Here is a 14,794-nt window from a genome sequence, read left to right as displayed (position 1 = left end):
AGGCATCTCTCTTCTTTGCAGAAGTCTCTGAGATTGTCCATACACACACCCTGATTAGGTCCCTGGGACAGATTGCCCAATTCCTAGTGCAGCCTTCCTGAAAAAACAGAAGTATACAAAATTTTATTTCCCTGTTTCAGCAAAAATGTCTCTCCACATGCAGAATTTGATATTGGCTTGTTTTTCCCCAGACACGGTACCCTCTACCTCATGTTCAGTTTGCTTTCTACAGATGCTTTTTGTTCTATTTCAGTTTTAGCACTGCCTGAATTTTTCACTCATTCAGTATTCAGCTACGTCCTTGATTTGCTGTGGAAATCACTATTGACCTCTCTGACATCTGTGAAGTGACCTCAGCAAAAAATTGGTGCAAGAAAGGGAAGAATCAGTCTCTGTGGTTCAGTCCCCTGAATGTCTTTTTTCTGCTTATCCTACTGGTCTTTTACTCCCTGTGTATAGTTACTGACACTGACAAGAACAAGAACAATAATTTAATCTCTCTAGATTTCATTAATCTACAGATTTTTTTGTACTTGTATAATTTTAATTATCATAAACTAAACCTAACTTTTATGTTGCCTGCACACTAAGGCGGCAAAGGTAATGCTTTTTGCTCCACATTGTCTGACCTTTTACAGTTTGGGTTTGTTGGGTTTTTTTAAACATTTGTCTTTTTGCCTGCTTTAAGTAGCTCTCATTAACTCTACATTTGACGTTTTTAATAGAAATGAATTTTTTTTACCTTGATCTTTGGTCTGTAGCTAGTCTTGTAGAAAACCACAGTGATCACATTTGTTCCTTACTTTCTTCTGCTTGGAAATTGTACACAGCTAAATTTGAATTATTCTGAAGGTTTTTAGGATTATGTAGCATTATTGGCTCTTCTTTTACTACTTGGTTAATGTTAGGTTTTGGCCCTATCCTCTGCCCACAAATGTTTTAGATCAGTCCTTTATTTTCTTCAGTGATCATATTTGTTGTTTACTCTCATTCACTTTAAATCATACTCCTAGATGGCTATACCTCTCTCTTCATTGCTGTGGGTTTTTTTGTTGTCATTTTGGATTGTTTGTTTGTTTTGTGGGGTGGGGTTGGGGGAATTCTTTCTTGTTTTCTTATTTAATTGGAGCGAGTAGAAAGTTTGCTCTCTTTTCTCTTAAACATGGTATTATTTGGAATTCTCTTTTAAGGTAGGATGCAGCATTCTAGAAGATTCTGCTGGGGAGGCTTTCACAAATATGTATGAAGCATCCAAATAAGTTAATTTGCAGGGATTGAATGAGTCTGTGATTATTCTACTGGTTTAGGGCAGGAAGAGCCATTTAAGCAATTCCCACATTTCAGAAGGCTGAGATATCCCTACATTGTCTGTTTTATGTGTTTCTTCTGAATGCCCATATGAGGGCTGATTGTGTTAAATCTCAGTTAATAGGCTTTTAAATTTGACAGAAAGTCCCCAAATACTTCCACCAAAAAATGCATTTTGCTGTTTTTCTGAAAACTTGCCCCTGTTTGTCACAAACATAGACCTCCAAAATCTGTAGTTTCCCTTTGTCTGGTGATGCTTGGTGGCTGAAATTGGAGAAGATGCGGAAACCCTGCCAATCACCATACAGCGTAGGCCCTGCTGTGTGGACCACAGAACAGCTGCCATGGCACGATGCCACCACTCTGGGCTGAGAAGCGTTTCTTCTGCAGCAATCTTGCCCTAAAAAATTAAAAAACTGGGCACCAGAACAGGCAGCGGAGCTCTTCTGTGCTGGCCATGCTCTTGTGCCTCGGAAATAAGGAAAAGGAGGAGGCAATATGTGGAGAGGTGGATCACAGTGGAGTTTGGGAATGTGGGAAATAAAAGGAAATCAATATGCATGAGAACTTATGGGAATTGTTTGTGTATGCCTATATGCATTCATACATATAAATATATGCATATGTTTTATATATATATACATGAAGAGGCATGGGGCAGGACTGGATAGAAGCAGAGGGAGATGGAGAAGGCCAGAGTCCACCCAAGACTTCTAACCATGCAAAAACACCTGAGGAAGAGTGCTTATTAAAAGAGCTGTGCACATTTACACCAATTAGCAGATGTTCTTGTATTTATGTTTCCCCACCAATCTGCAGCACCTTTTCAGAGCCCTTGGACCTCCAGCTTTTCCTCAGAACCAGCTGCCATTTTCTTCCTGCCCAGACCAACTGGCTGCCTCCGACACCGACGAGTCCCTCCAATAAAACAGAAATCTCACCCTGCAAGAAATCCCGTCGGTTCCTCTGTCTCACTGATTCTAGTGACTCCACAGATTCTCCTGCTTCTTTCTCCTCTGACTCTATTTTCTGGTCTTGTCATTATTGTTTGTCTCTCCTGTTTGGAAGTCTTCCATTTTCATATTCCTGTGTACAGTAAAGCCAGCTGTTACTTTTCTTAATAGCAGTGTCACTTACCAAAATCTTCAGTCTCTACAGGAATAGGCATATCTCATCCACTGACACCCAAACAGGCATCTTTCATTCTGCAGTGGCTCGTCATTGAAAATTTACTTTACAACTGATGTAGTCTTTAAACATCAATATTTTGGAAATGAAATAAAAATAAATCACACTTTCTTTTGTCTAGCATATTCAATACATTTTGGTAATTTCAGTTTGAAAGGTGCTGAACATACTTTTCTTTAGAATGAGCATCAGTCAAGTAACAGCAGTGTAATCTGCCTCATTTCTAGCATTGAGGAGAATGCTCCACCATCTACTGCCGTACAGATTCTTGTAGATATTCTCCAGCAGCCACTTATGACAACTGCAAGATTGTTTTACCCTGGGGATATATATGTATGTGGCCAGTGGCTTCAGGTCATATTCCCTCCAAATGGAAGTCAGCTTGACAGCTGTTAATTTGCACTTGGCCATTCCATGTGTTGTTTTGCTCTAATTATTGGTCACTGTATGGAACAGGTGACAAATACCCACATGAGAACCCTTTAAATTACTAGAAGTACAATCATTAGGAAAACAAACAGACAGCGTCATTAAACGCTAGTTTTCTCTACAGACCCAAACAGAAACAGATTTTAGCCAGTTTTGACATGCATTGGAAAGGGATGGAAAAGGTGACAATACCTTACTGTTTATGAAACTAGCTTCCCGTTCTGTAAGTGTCCTAGTTTCAGGGAAAGAGGGGAAAATAAGGAAAATACAATTGTTCTAAGATCAGATGCAGAATTTGGTTTATCTGATGATTATGTCACAAGGTTCAATCAGGTGTTCTTTCCTAAGTAAAACTAAAAATGCCAAAAAAATATTCCTCTGATCTCCAGCCTACCACAAGTATATAAAATTAAAGCAGGCAAAAAAAAAAAGCTTTTCTGAGCAAAAGAGTGCTAGCTGAACAAGGATGGCGAAACACCATTATAGTGAGCTTGCCTTCTACTGAAGTGTGGCATTGCAAAAGATATTTAATTGAAGTCTGTTTTCTCAGACTCCTAGGGCCTAATTTGGATCTTAGTTTGGGCCAGATTCTCTAAGGACATAAGCAGAGGATTTGGTTTTGTTCCTAGGAGTAGTGAGCAACTATTGAATTTTTGCAAGATTATAGACCTGTCTGTAGTGAAAATTATGAATAATTTAGTTGATCTCAGTGGAGCTGCGTTAGTGAAAACAAGAAAAGATTCAGCATCTTGGAGTCTTGGTGAAATTATTGCTTTTAGACCTGCATGAGCTGAAGATATTATAACATGCTATTTGAGTGATGTAAAGTAAAGCATGCTGAAACAATAATACGGGCACAACACACAGAAATAGAGTGGTTGCCATAGGAGATGCTTTACTAAGACTTAATCTGAACTAAAACTCACCTCTAAATAATATCCCACTTTTTTTTGTTTCTGCCTTTTAAAAATAGGTGTAAGTGCAACCTTCATGCTACCGGCTGTAAAGAAGAAAACAAAAGACTACTTTGTGAATGTGAGCATAATACAACTGGCCCAGACTGTGGAAAATGCAAGAAGAATTACCAGGGCCGACCATGGAGCCCTGGTTCTTATCTGCCTATACCTAAAGGCACTGCTAATATCTGTAAGTAGTACTGTATAATAAGGATATTTCATTGTTAGAATTCTGCACCTTATCATGACTCTGAAGGAAGATTAATGCTGGCAAAATTTGTCATTTATTTATGAACCAATGCATATAATTGCATTGACAAGGTGTCCAATTCTAAGTGTTAATTGTAAGTATACATCATCTGTGTTCTCACACGGTTGTAAATAACTTGCATGATGAGACCTGCGTGTTTGTATCCATAGACAAATCCCTGGACACTGTACAGAAAGGACTAAGGAATGAAAAAATTACGACCCCTCACATAAAAACAGCACACAGAGAAGAGAAACAAGTGGGAGTATCAGCAGTACTGCCCCGGCCATGGTACCCTCAGCTCTCCATTCATACAGCCTTATTGTCTAGAGATTCAAAACAAGCTCGGCTCAACGTGTGTGCTGAGGTCCTTGCTCATTTTCTCTCCATTTTTCCAATTAATAACTAAAGATCAAATGGTTGATAAAGGAAGTTTTTACCTGATGTTGACCTGCAGTCCAGATTCACATGCACTCTTTTAGATTACTGCAAGTGTTGAAGGGGAGAAGCTGAGTTTTTGTATCTACTTGTTTTCAGCTAATAGTCAGTCAACAACACACATACTATTCCAGCACACTTCCATAATATCGAAAGGAAGTTATTGACAGTTGCATTTCCTGGTCCTGGACAGGACTGGGTCAAAAAGAACATGGTGCTGAAAGAGGGGGCACGAAGACAAGAATGAGCATCAGTTCTGCCTTTCATGCTTGTATGAAATACACAATGATTCAGAATCCTCCTGAACTGAGTAACAGACTTAAATTCCTTTGAAAAAAGGATTGAAGAAGATGAGGATAAATCACCAAACCCTTTGATAGAAATTACTAGGTTCTTTTAAGAAAAGAGTCCACAGTTTTGCCCTGATTAAAAGCAAAACAGTCATTTTAGAATAATAGATTATAATAATTTACTGAAAAGATATTTTGGAGAAACAGAGCTATGTACTGCAGTTGAACGAAAAGTTTAAAACCAGGAGCAATGTGCAATGCTCAGAATGTTATCTAAGACTTCAAAGCAGCAGCTGTGAAGAATCAAACCTCAAAAATAAATATCATAGGAAGTGGGACCTTATCAACTTAAATGAGAGAGTAATAGACCAAGTAACGAACCGTGAAGTGTGGGGGCATGAAGTTATGATAAAATTCTTACTGGGCAGAAAAAGAATGAACTTCCAAAAAGCAGGGAAAAAACATTTTGTAAGAGTATTCATTTTTTCATGTTATAAAAAGTGAGTGTGGCTCACATAATTAATACTTCAAAGTTTGGAAAAAATCGTGAGCTTTACCAGATTGGTTTGATTTATATATATTATATATATACACACATATGCACACATACTCACATATACATACATATGTCTGTGTGTATATAAATAAATATCACAGAATCACACACACACATATATATAATGCAATTGCTACCCCAGCAATCATCTAAACTAGTGACAAGATGCATCTGAACATGAAAACAGGTATCTTTCTAAATGCAGCTTGTTACGCCAGTTACTTTATTTCCAATCCACTGAGCACACACCAGATGGAACAGTGGAATTAGCACCCACCAAAAGGATGCCTGAAGCTTGTTAAAACAAATTTCAGCATTACTGAATTCCATCAGATATGCAGTTCCATCAAAAAATCAAAATATTTTGCAAGTAACAGGCAGTATTTTACTGTTTTCATTATTATTTTTACTATTATTATGGTAGCATCATCAAAATATAACCTTGTTTGAGCTGACAAATGCTCCACTTACCCTCAAATCCTGACTTCAGCAGTGATCAGCAGCAGGAATTTCTGGCAAAAAGGAAACAGTATGAAGGATTTCTTCTTTTCTTCCCCAGTTGCCAGCAATAAACTGGCTTTCTGAGCTGGACCCTCCATCATACCCGCAGGGGTTGCTAGCTGCTGAGTGGAGAGAGAGACCAGGCTGGCATAAGCTTGATCTCAGTGACATCTTATGGCAATACATTTCACATTTTAATGACACAATGAGTGAAACGTATTTTCTTTTGTTTCCTTTAAATGTTTTTCTATGGTTAAGCCTGTACCTTCTCAGACAGGAAGAAGCAGAAAATAATGCATCTGAATTTACATCTGTTGTACTATTTCTCGTTACATAGACTCAACGTGTCCACTCCTCCAACCTATTTTCTAAATGACAAATCTTAATCTATTTAATCTTATCATATAAAAAAACACACCATATCTCTGGTCATCTGTGATTCCTTGCTCTCTTCTAATTCTGTGATGTCATTTTTTTATTTGATGAGGCTAAAACTACACGTGATGTTCTGGACATGGGAAAAGTATGTATCTTTTACAATGGCACAAAAAATGTGTTTGCTCTATATTTTGTTGTTACAAGGTCGGCCCTTGAGTCCTTTTTAAAGACTGTGCCTCAGTTAAAACATTTATTCTGGCATCAAGGCTGACATAAGTGACAGGTTATATGTTACAGTAGTTATTTCAGAAATGTCATATTTGACCTCCTTTAAAACACTTCTTGTGTGAACATCACCTTATGGCAATTCTTATTGTTTGAAATTATTTACATTATTTACATCTACGCCTTCAGATGATGACAAACATTGAGAAACTTCCTCGGATTGGGAGAATCTCTCTAAATTTCCTTGTGAACATCAGTGAAAACAATTCATTTAGCATTCAATACTTTTATACTTTGGTTGTCTATCTACCCAATCACCTGTCTAGAAGTCCTCCTGCTTCTACTGTGGTTATTAAAGAAATAGAAAATTTTAACTTTTATGTATGTAGTAAGTTCTCAAAATACTGTGGTTTATATTTAACTTGACAGATTTTATACTTTTGTTTTTTTTCTCTATCTTTCTCCACTGAGATGACTTGCACTTTGGAAGGGTGTCTTCCCAAAATCATTTTCATTCTTTTTGGATTGGGTGTCGGGTTTTTTTGTTTGTTTATAAGATTGTTGATTTTTTTAATTTTTTTTTTTTTTAATTGATGAGTCACATACAATTGTTCTGAGTTTCACATACACTTTATCTCTGGCTTACTGCCATGCTGTTTGCATTAAATCTTTTTAGCTGTTCTTTTCATTATTTGTTTAACTAACTTCCTAATTTTTATCTGCTCGCTCTCTGAAAGTTAAATATTACTGCAGTGGAGTTTTTTTTAATCCTTTTTCTTCTCAACAAGTATGTTGACTTTCAATCCAGAAGTGTTTCTCTGATAACTACTTCTTGAATCGGATCCTATGTGATACTCAGAATTAAATCAGCTTCTCTTCCAGTGGGTTGTCTGATTACTTGCTACAAGCAGCAATCATTTATGGTATGCAAAAGTTTCATTTCGTTTTTTCATTACCTGATTTAGTGCCGCATATGTTGCGGCATGTTAAATTTTACATTATTGTGTGAACTCTCTGCACAGCCGATGTAATTTCACTTACCCTGTTGCATTTACGTCACCGTTTCCATCATGTGGTCAACGATGCAGCCCCAGCATTACACTCCTCCTGGTCAGGTGTGAATTCTGTAAATAGTTGCTGAAACATGTTGATAGAATTAACTTACCTGGTTTGACCCTAAGCTTCCCTTGATAGATTGCTTTAATTCCCTGGGGCCACTTTGTATAATCCAGTAATATAGTGCCCCTTTGATTCTCTTCCTTCCTCCAGTTTTCAGAGTCTATCTTTTCCATCTAAGACCAAAATATTTAAAATTTTAAATGGATTTGATTTTTTTTTTTACATAAGTGTGCTTACATAAGATACAGCTAAAAATAGTTGTATAAATGAAACACACAGTAATTTTTTTTCCCCACAAAATAGATCCTTTTTCTTGAGATTAAGATACTCTGAATTTAGGAAATTTGCTCAGATTCAACAGGTAGCATAATGTCAATTTCCAAATCTTTCCAAAACTGGAACTTCTCTTGTTTCCGCTGTTCTGCTTCTGCCATTTTTTTGTGGCAAATAAGAGTTTATTACACCTTTTCAACCTCCAGCCTATGAAATACAAGACCATTCTAGATTATATTCCAGTCATAGCCTAAATCTTGATGTAAAGCTGTTTTCTGTATCATTCTCATTTTAAGTCAAGATGAGTTTTTCAGAAGAACCCAAAACAATTTTTCTGTGCTTTGCTTGTGAAAGACACCAAGTACTCTGTTGTTTACTGACACTAACAATATTTCCACATTTGTCTCCCACATAGCATTTATTTTATATTTTCACTCTATCTTATTGACTATTTTGTGATTACATTTATTCCCTCATGCTGCCACATTCTATGGATAGTTTGTTCTGCAATATGTTTTGACACTCCAGGTGAACTTATTGAATTTCTCTACACTTGGTATTACAAGATAGCTTTTCTCCTCAGCAGTCGTGTGTGTCTGACAGCACTAGCCCAATTCTTCCTCCTGTTGTTTAGACCATCTTTGGCACTTATGTTCCTTGCTCCATCAGACAGAGCTGTCTAAGCCTGTGCTGGGCTGCCATCCATCAAAGCCTGCTCGCTTTTTGTCAGTCCCTCCACAACCAATAACCTGTACCAGAAGTGCTTGACACTCAGCCAAAACCGCCTCCCAGCTGTTACATGACTTTCCTAATTTCATAGTTCAACATGAAACAAAGGATTGAGCGAGGTACAGGGAACACTGGTGGTTCTTTTTGGTCAACAGTTAGGCAGAGACTCTCAATCAGTCTCCCAAATTGCTCCTGCAGTGAGTCCCCCTCTGTGATATTACAGCTTCTGTCTCAGCAGCACACCCTTAATCCTGCCTGAATGGGAAAAGACTTACGAGGCATCACTGCAGCACAGCTGCCACTGAAAGAGTTTCTGGCAAGAAATGTGGCACTTGAAGTATTGCACTGATTGCCCTCATCTGTGTTTGTAGTTTTCCCCATGAATGTTTGCTGACACAAAGCCATCTTGAAGGACCAGGGTAAACAAAGTTGGCCAAGAGACTGTGTGATGGCAGACTTTCTGCTCAGGAATCTAAATAGCATGTATGCCTGCAACTGAAGAGACCACACATCCTGCTGTCCTGTCAAAGCAGACTCACAAAGTAGATAGTGTTCCATTTTCTACGGGTCCCATTCTCTTGAACAACTGGAAGGAGTTTTTCGGTGCCTACTTTGATGACTGAAGTAGAGGAGGTGATCCTGCATGATTTCGATTTGAAGGAATGGGGCACTCCAGCTTAAGAGAGAAAATGTTGTTCCTTGATGATTTGGCTAACATCTTCCATAAAAAAACAGTATGATATGGATGCCATACATCACAAACAACAAAGCTCTTATTGTTCCTATTTTATATTACATATTCATTTTGGTTCATGAAGCTCACAGAAGACATAAAGCCACAGGAAGATGTCACACAAGAGCTGTGTCAGACTGGGAAACTTGGCAGTAGGGGCAAAGTGTAGTGAATAAAGAGCACTCAGGAAGACAGAAGTGTCAGGAAAACCTGCAAATGATAAACTGACTTGCCACCAGCTAGGTATCCAGTGCAATGGGCAGCAAGACATTGCAGATACATACCTAAAAACCAATGCACTATAAATAACATGTGCTGTATTTTTTTTTTATGAAGCTTGAAAAATTATGCTCCAGCACCCTATCCTCTTGCATGACGCTGCTGAGTTCGTTGTTTGTGCTGGTTATGGTGGTGTCTGTTGCCGGGAAATTAATTCCTTCCATCCCTGTCACTGGTTTCAAACAACTCTGTTCTTGCCATATACAGTAAAGAGGAGCAATGAAAGATGTTTCTAGTCCTTAAGCAGCAGTATGTGAAGGAAAGTGTCTGTTAGAAGATACTCAAAGTTGTAGAAATTATCTGAGTTTTGGACTTTCAAAGTTGCTAATATCCAATATTCTATCAATTAATTATGATTACTTGAAAAAAATCACTAAAACATCATGATGAAAGGTCCAGATTTTAAAAGGAGTTACCCAATAAAACAATAACTGAATATTTTCTCTGTCCTATTTATTTGTGGCGATATTGCTTGAGAAAGCAGGGGAGGAGGATAACAAACTTCATCTAAGCAATTATTTTTCTGGGTATTGAGAATTTTTCAATCTTTACAGAGCAAGCAACTGCAAAATTACCAGTAACAGGAATTCTAGGACTCTTGCAATGAAACACATGCAAAATTTTCTAAGAATTGTGGTTTTCACTGTCTATGATCCTTTGACTGAATACAGGTTTGAAAATACACAAAAAGTTTACTCCTGTGATCATAACAACCAGTGCCTTTGAGGGATCAAAAATCCTAGGTTCCTCCAGCTTCTCAGGGCTTTAAATTACCTGAGAACTTCTGAAACTGATGCTGAGGATCTGATGTTGCAATCATGCGTCAGTGGAGGAGCTGCAAAGGGAAAAAGACCCACTGCAGGGAATGCTGTCATGCTGCAGCACAGATAATTCTAGCAAAAGATCAGATGTGGCATTAATAACCCTGCTTTGACTCTTTGCTATGAAATACAGCTCTATATTTTGTTCCTGTTTAAGAGTTAAAATGTGAGGTGTAGAGTGACATCTCCTTTGTCAGAAAAGCTCTCACACAGCTTTGATCAGCAATTAAAATGAATCTAAACTTGCACTGCATTATTCACTATCGTATCCTGCCATGTCTTCACAGGAAGCAGTCTTAATTCTCAGTCTCTGGGCTGTATTCACCTTACCTGGATATTTCACTAAGCTCTTGCTGACACTTTTCCCCAAATGTGAGCAAGCTGTGAGCTGGGTGTAGTGTTTTGGTAGCAGCAGGAGCCTGTCCATGGTTCCCTCTTGTACAGCAGCTGCATGTTCAGCCTGTGATGAAGAGGTAGAGAAGCCTATGAGAAAGATGGCAGCCAAGACAGAGTTCAAAGAATAATTCCTTCATCCCACACATGCTCCCTACTCAGGAAAAAGTGCAGCCTGGCTGCATTAATTGCGCTGCTGGTGGGAAGGGCAGTCAGGCATTGACAATGGAGATAATAAGGGACTGCAGGCTGTGACCCACCCCAAGACTGGAAGCAGCAGTGTGGCCCTTCTCGCTGAAAGGCTGACGCTATTCCTTTGTGTTATGGGTTTCACACCAACACAAACTATAGAAGAAATACAAAACTTACTTTCTTTGCTAGCATCTGATTTGCTTTTTAAACCATTCTCAATAGTCAGCTCCATGGTAGCTAACAGCTAAAACCCATTTCTAGAAAAAAGGGAAAGGAGAAAATTACAGAGCAGATGCAGAAGACCATATGAAAGGAAAACATCAGATATTTTACTCTCAAGTAATGCATGTATATTTAGATGAACTTAAGTGAACATGTAATATACCAAACTACCATCCTCAAGTCAAATAAAAAATAATAAGTAGTATTAGAGACTCTTCTGCAATGTTTGCCGTTTCAGGGGCAGTAGCCACCCCTGAATTTTCTTTGCACGCTTTACTTGCTGTTTCCTCACTATAAAACTGTTACCATTAGTAACCATCCCAGTGATTTCAACTGGAAGAAAACTTAGAGCATTGCTTTGGTTTAATAACTGAATGTACATAAATGCAATCACTTGGTTTTATTTACCCTTTATGTCTAGCTGAACAGAGCTGTGCATCAAGGGATGTAATGGGATTCTTCATCTCTCTCTATATCCTGTTCACATCATTTCACTGCTGCAAAGTACTCACAGATTTCAATGGAAGGCTGACTGGAAAGGACCCATGTCACATAACATACCTGTTCCCACCCAAAGGACCAGCGAGGTGGGATGAGTCCCGCAGCCCGTTGGTGCCACGGGAGGAGCTGTGTGGTGGGGCCCCCACCTGCCGCCACACTGACAGAGGGGGAAAGGCAGAATCCCACCTCCTGTGCCTCCTTACCTGAGTCTTGCACCAAATACAGCTCAGGTGAATTTGACAGACAGCCTCAGTATGTAACTCCAGATATCACAGGAACACTCTTCCTAAGAATAATTTTCTCTTCATATGTGCAGTTTTTATAGAGTGTTAATGTATCCTGCTTTGTGGCCCTACATACCCAGTTCTTTGCCATACAAACTTAGAAGTGCCATTCTCACTCTTGTTAGCAGAAAGAACATAAAGTAGTGCACTATCAAGGCCACTCACCACACACAGGGATACCTGGTATTTCAAAAATCAAGCTGCTTGCAGAAGATCACACCAACCCAGAAACTCTGAACAGAAATAGCTAAAGAGCTTTTCAAACAGAACCTGAAGACAACTTTGCAAGGTTAACACAGAGCCCTTCAGGCTAGCAGGCATCTCATTTTCATTATTCTCTGCCCAGGAAGCATTTATCACTGAATTCATTGAAAATTTTGAAATGCAGTAAAATGAGGAGAGCAGGCTTGCAGGAAAACCTCTCCCTTTCCTACAATCTGTTCAGGAGGGAAAGGAAAGGATATTTGTGAGTGAGTGTGGGAGAGAAAGAGGTTTGAGGCGGGGGAGTATACCCAGAGGAAATACAAATACCATTTTCACAGTGAAAGTGTGAGTGCGAGAACACAGGATCTGTGTTTTATCTAATATTTGTGCAGTTTTCGTCAGTGTATGAAGCAAAATGACTCCTGCTAATTTAAAACAGCTACAATGACTTGCAAAAATGTAAACAAGCTGCTATTGAAACGTCAGGGAAAATTATTTGAAAATTTGATTGCCTTTTTAACAATTAAGACAAAAGAACAGAAGTTCTCTTACATTATCCTAACTGGAAAAAAGACTTTTTTTTTACATTTAGAACTCTAACAGCATTGTTGTATTATGATGATATTTTTATTTAGCTTTTAATACCTCATCATTCTAGAATTTTGGACAATACATGTTAATCTCAGCAGATGTAGAAATAATTAAGTTTGTAAACAGCATCTGAGTGTGGGGCTTGGTTAGCAGCAGGTGCTGTCTGCAGTGCGGTGTCCAGCATTGTGCCAGACCACTGGTTCCATAGCATTTGAAACCAGAGAGCTGCAAGTCTAATATTATGCCCCAGGACTGATGTGTTGAAACACAAAAGACCTGGTTATGGTTGCCATTCTGCAAATGCAATTACTTCAGCATTGTCTTAGGATGCCACAAGTCAGAAGTGTTCCCAGCTTGGCTCTACCACGTTGCTTACAGTGAATATCATTTCTCTCCAAGATGTTCCTTCACTCCAGTTTGCTTAATTGCAGAATGAGGTCCATAGCATCTCACAATAAGAAGGAACTTCAAGATAGATGTTGAAAGAAGTACAGCAGATGTTTAATGGAGACACAGACAGATTTCTGCAGTAAAATGCATGCCGTCAAAGATCAATAAAACTAACAAAAGGCAAACTGTATTTAACTAAGAGGATGAAAATATCCAGGATTTAAATACCAATATGTAATTTGTGACTTTAACCCAAGCAACTAGCAATAGTGCCATTAGTAATGCCATTTAATTTAAATAAAATGGCATTTCAGGAAAGATTTTGTGTCCATATTTTTGTGCTAAACACCTTTCATGACAGACCTGACAAAAAGCTACATGTTGGGACTTCATCATGCAACACAAGATCCCACATTCCTAAACCTGCAGAGGAGTTTTCTTCTTCAGCAGCTCCAACTCTTCTGGCGAAGTTCACCTGCCTCTGGAATGGTTTTCTTGCATTAATTCAACTTAGGAATTGAAATGAAAGCCAGAGGAGGAAAAAAAAAGAAAAAATCAATGAGAAGCTTAGTCAATGAGACCAACCTAATGCATTAGATCGTTTCGCTCAGTTACCTTTTTTTCCTATAGCTTAATTTAGATAACCAACAGGTAAAAGAGGAAAAAAATAGCTATACACAGTTAATGCGACAGAACTGATTTAAGCAGCTGGCCAAAGCAGTTAGCAATGCATCTATCCCTTGGTTATATTATTCTCCTAGATCTGCATAATATATGCATGACTGATATTTTTATCTAGAGCATTAAACCTAATGGCTGATTAGTTGAAATATAAAATTGTTCTGAAGAAATTAATGAAGTTCAGAGAGCTGGTGTAGGTCCCAGAAATCCCCATCTGTCAATACATTTTAGTGGTCCCTGCAGCCTTGTACTGAAAAATCTAAAGACTCTGCATTTATAAAGGACTGGGTACATATTGGTAGTTGCTTTGGTTTAATTATGTATTGATGTAATATTCTGAAAATTAGGAGGAAAACTTTTCAGAATCTTAGATGTAACAGCTCGGTGAACCACAGCAAACAGCTAACTATACTTTTTTTTCTTTCTCTACAGGTATACCCAGTATTTCCAGTATTGGTAGTAAGTAATGAAACCAGTATTGTTTTGCATTGTCATTCAGCTTCTTGGATCTAATTTCCCACCATCCCTTTCTGTTGTCGATGATGTTCCTCTGAAAACATGCTCTGTAGTGCAGGGGCTGTGTATTGGCCTTCCTCTGTTGCATGGTCAGAGAGAATGTCACTCCTGACAACACATCTGCCTTCAACTGCAGATTTTCTGATCAGTTCTGATCACGGAGGAAAACTGAGCGCTATAAAACTGAGTGTTATACAGAGAATTAAGACACTATTTGTTGAGCATCTTTTCCAAAAAAAATAGTGTTAATTTTTGTGTATGTGTAAATTTGAAGAGCAAATGGAAGAGTTTATAAATGGAAGAGTTACCATTTTTATGAAGTAGTTTAGCAAATGCAATGTATCTGT

General features: G+C 38.3%; 1 protein-coding gene across 11 annotated transcripts in view; it reads left to right on the top strand.

Annotated features, from left to right (window-relative positions):
- The window catches only part of NTNG1 (netrin G1), a 156,113-nt gene that overhangs the window by 91,922 nt on the left and 49,397 nt on the right, over positions 1-14,794 (top strand). For all 11 annotated transcript variants that reach the window (XM_065072461.1, XM_065072458.1, XM_065072462.1 and 8 more), the window contains exons 4-5: positions 3,899-4,071; positions 14,364-14,390. In XM_065072461.1, coding sequence (XP_064928533.1) covers positions 3,899-4,071; positions 14,364-14,390 — 200 coding nt within the window. The remainder of the gene's footprint in view (positions 1-3,898; positions 4,072-14,363; positions 14,391-14,794) is intronic.

This window comes from Columba livia, chromosome 8, assembly GCF_036013475.1.
Source record: "Columba livia isolate bColLiv1 breed racing homer chromosome 8, bColLiv1.pat.W.v2, whole genome shotgun sequence".
Lineage (NCBI taxonomy): Eukaryota > Metazoa > Chordata > Aves > Columbiformes > Columbidae > Columba > Columba livia.
Note: the sequence above shows the minus strand (reverse complement) of the source record. Positions and strands in the feature narration are given on the sequence as shown.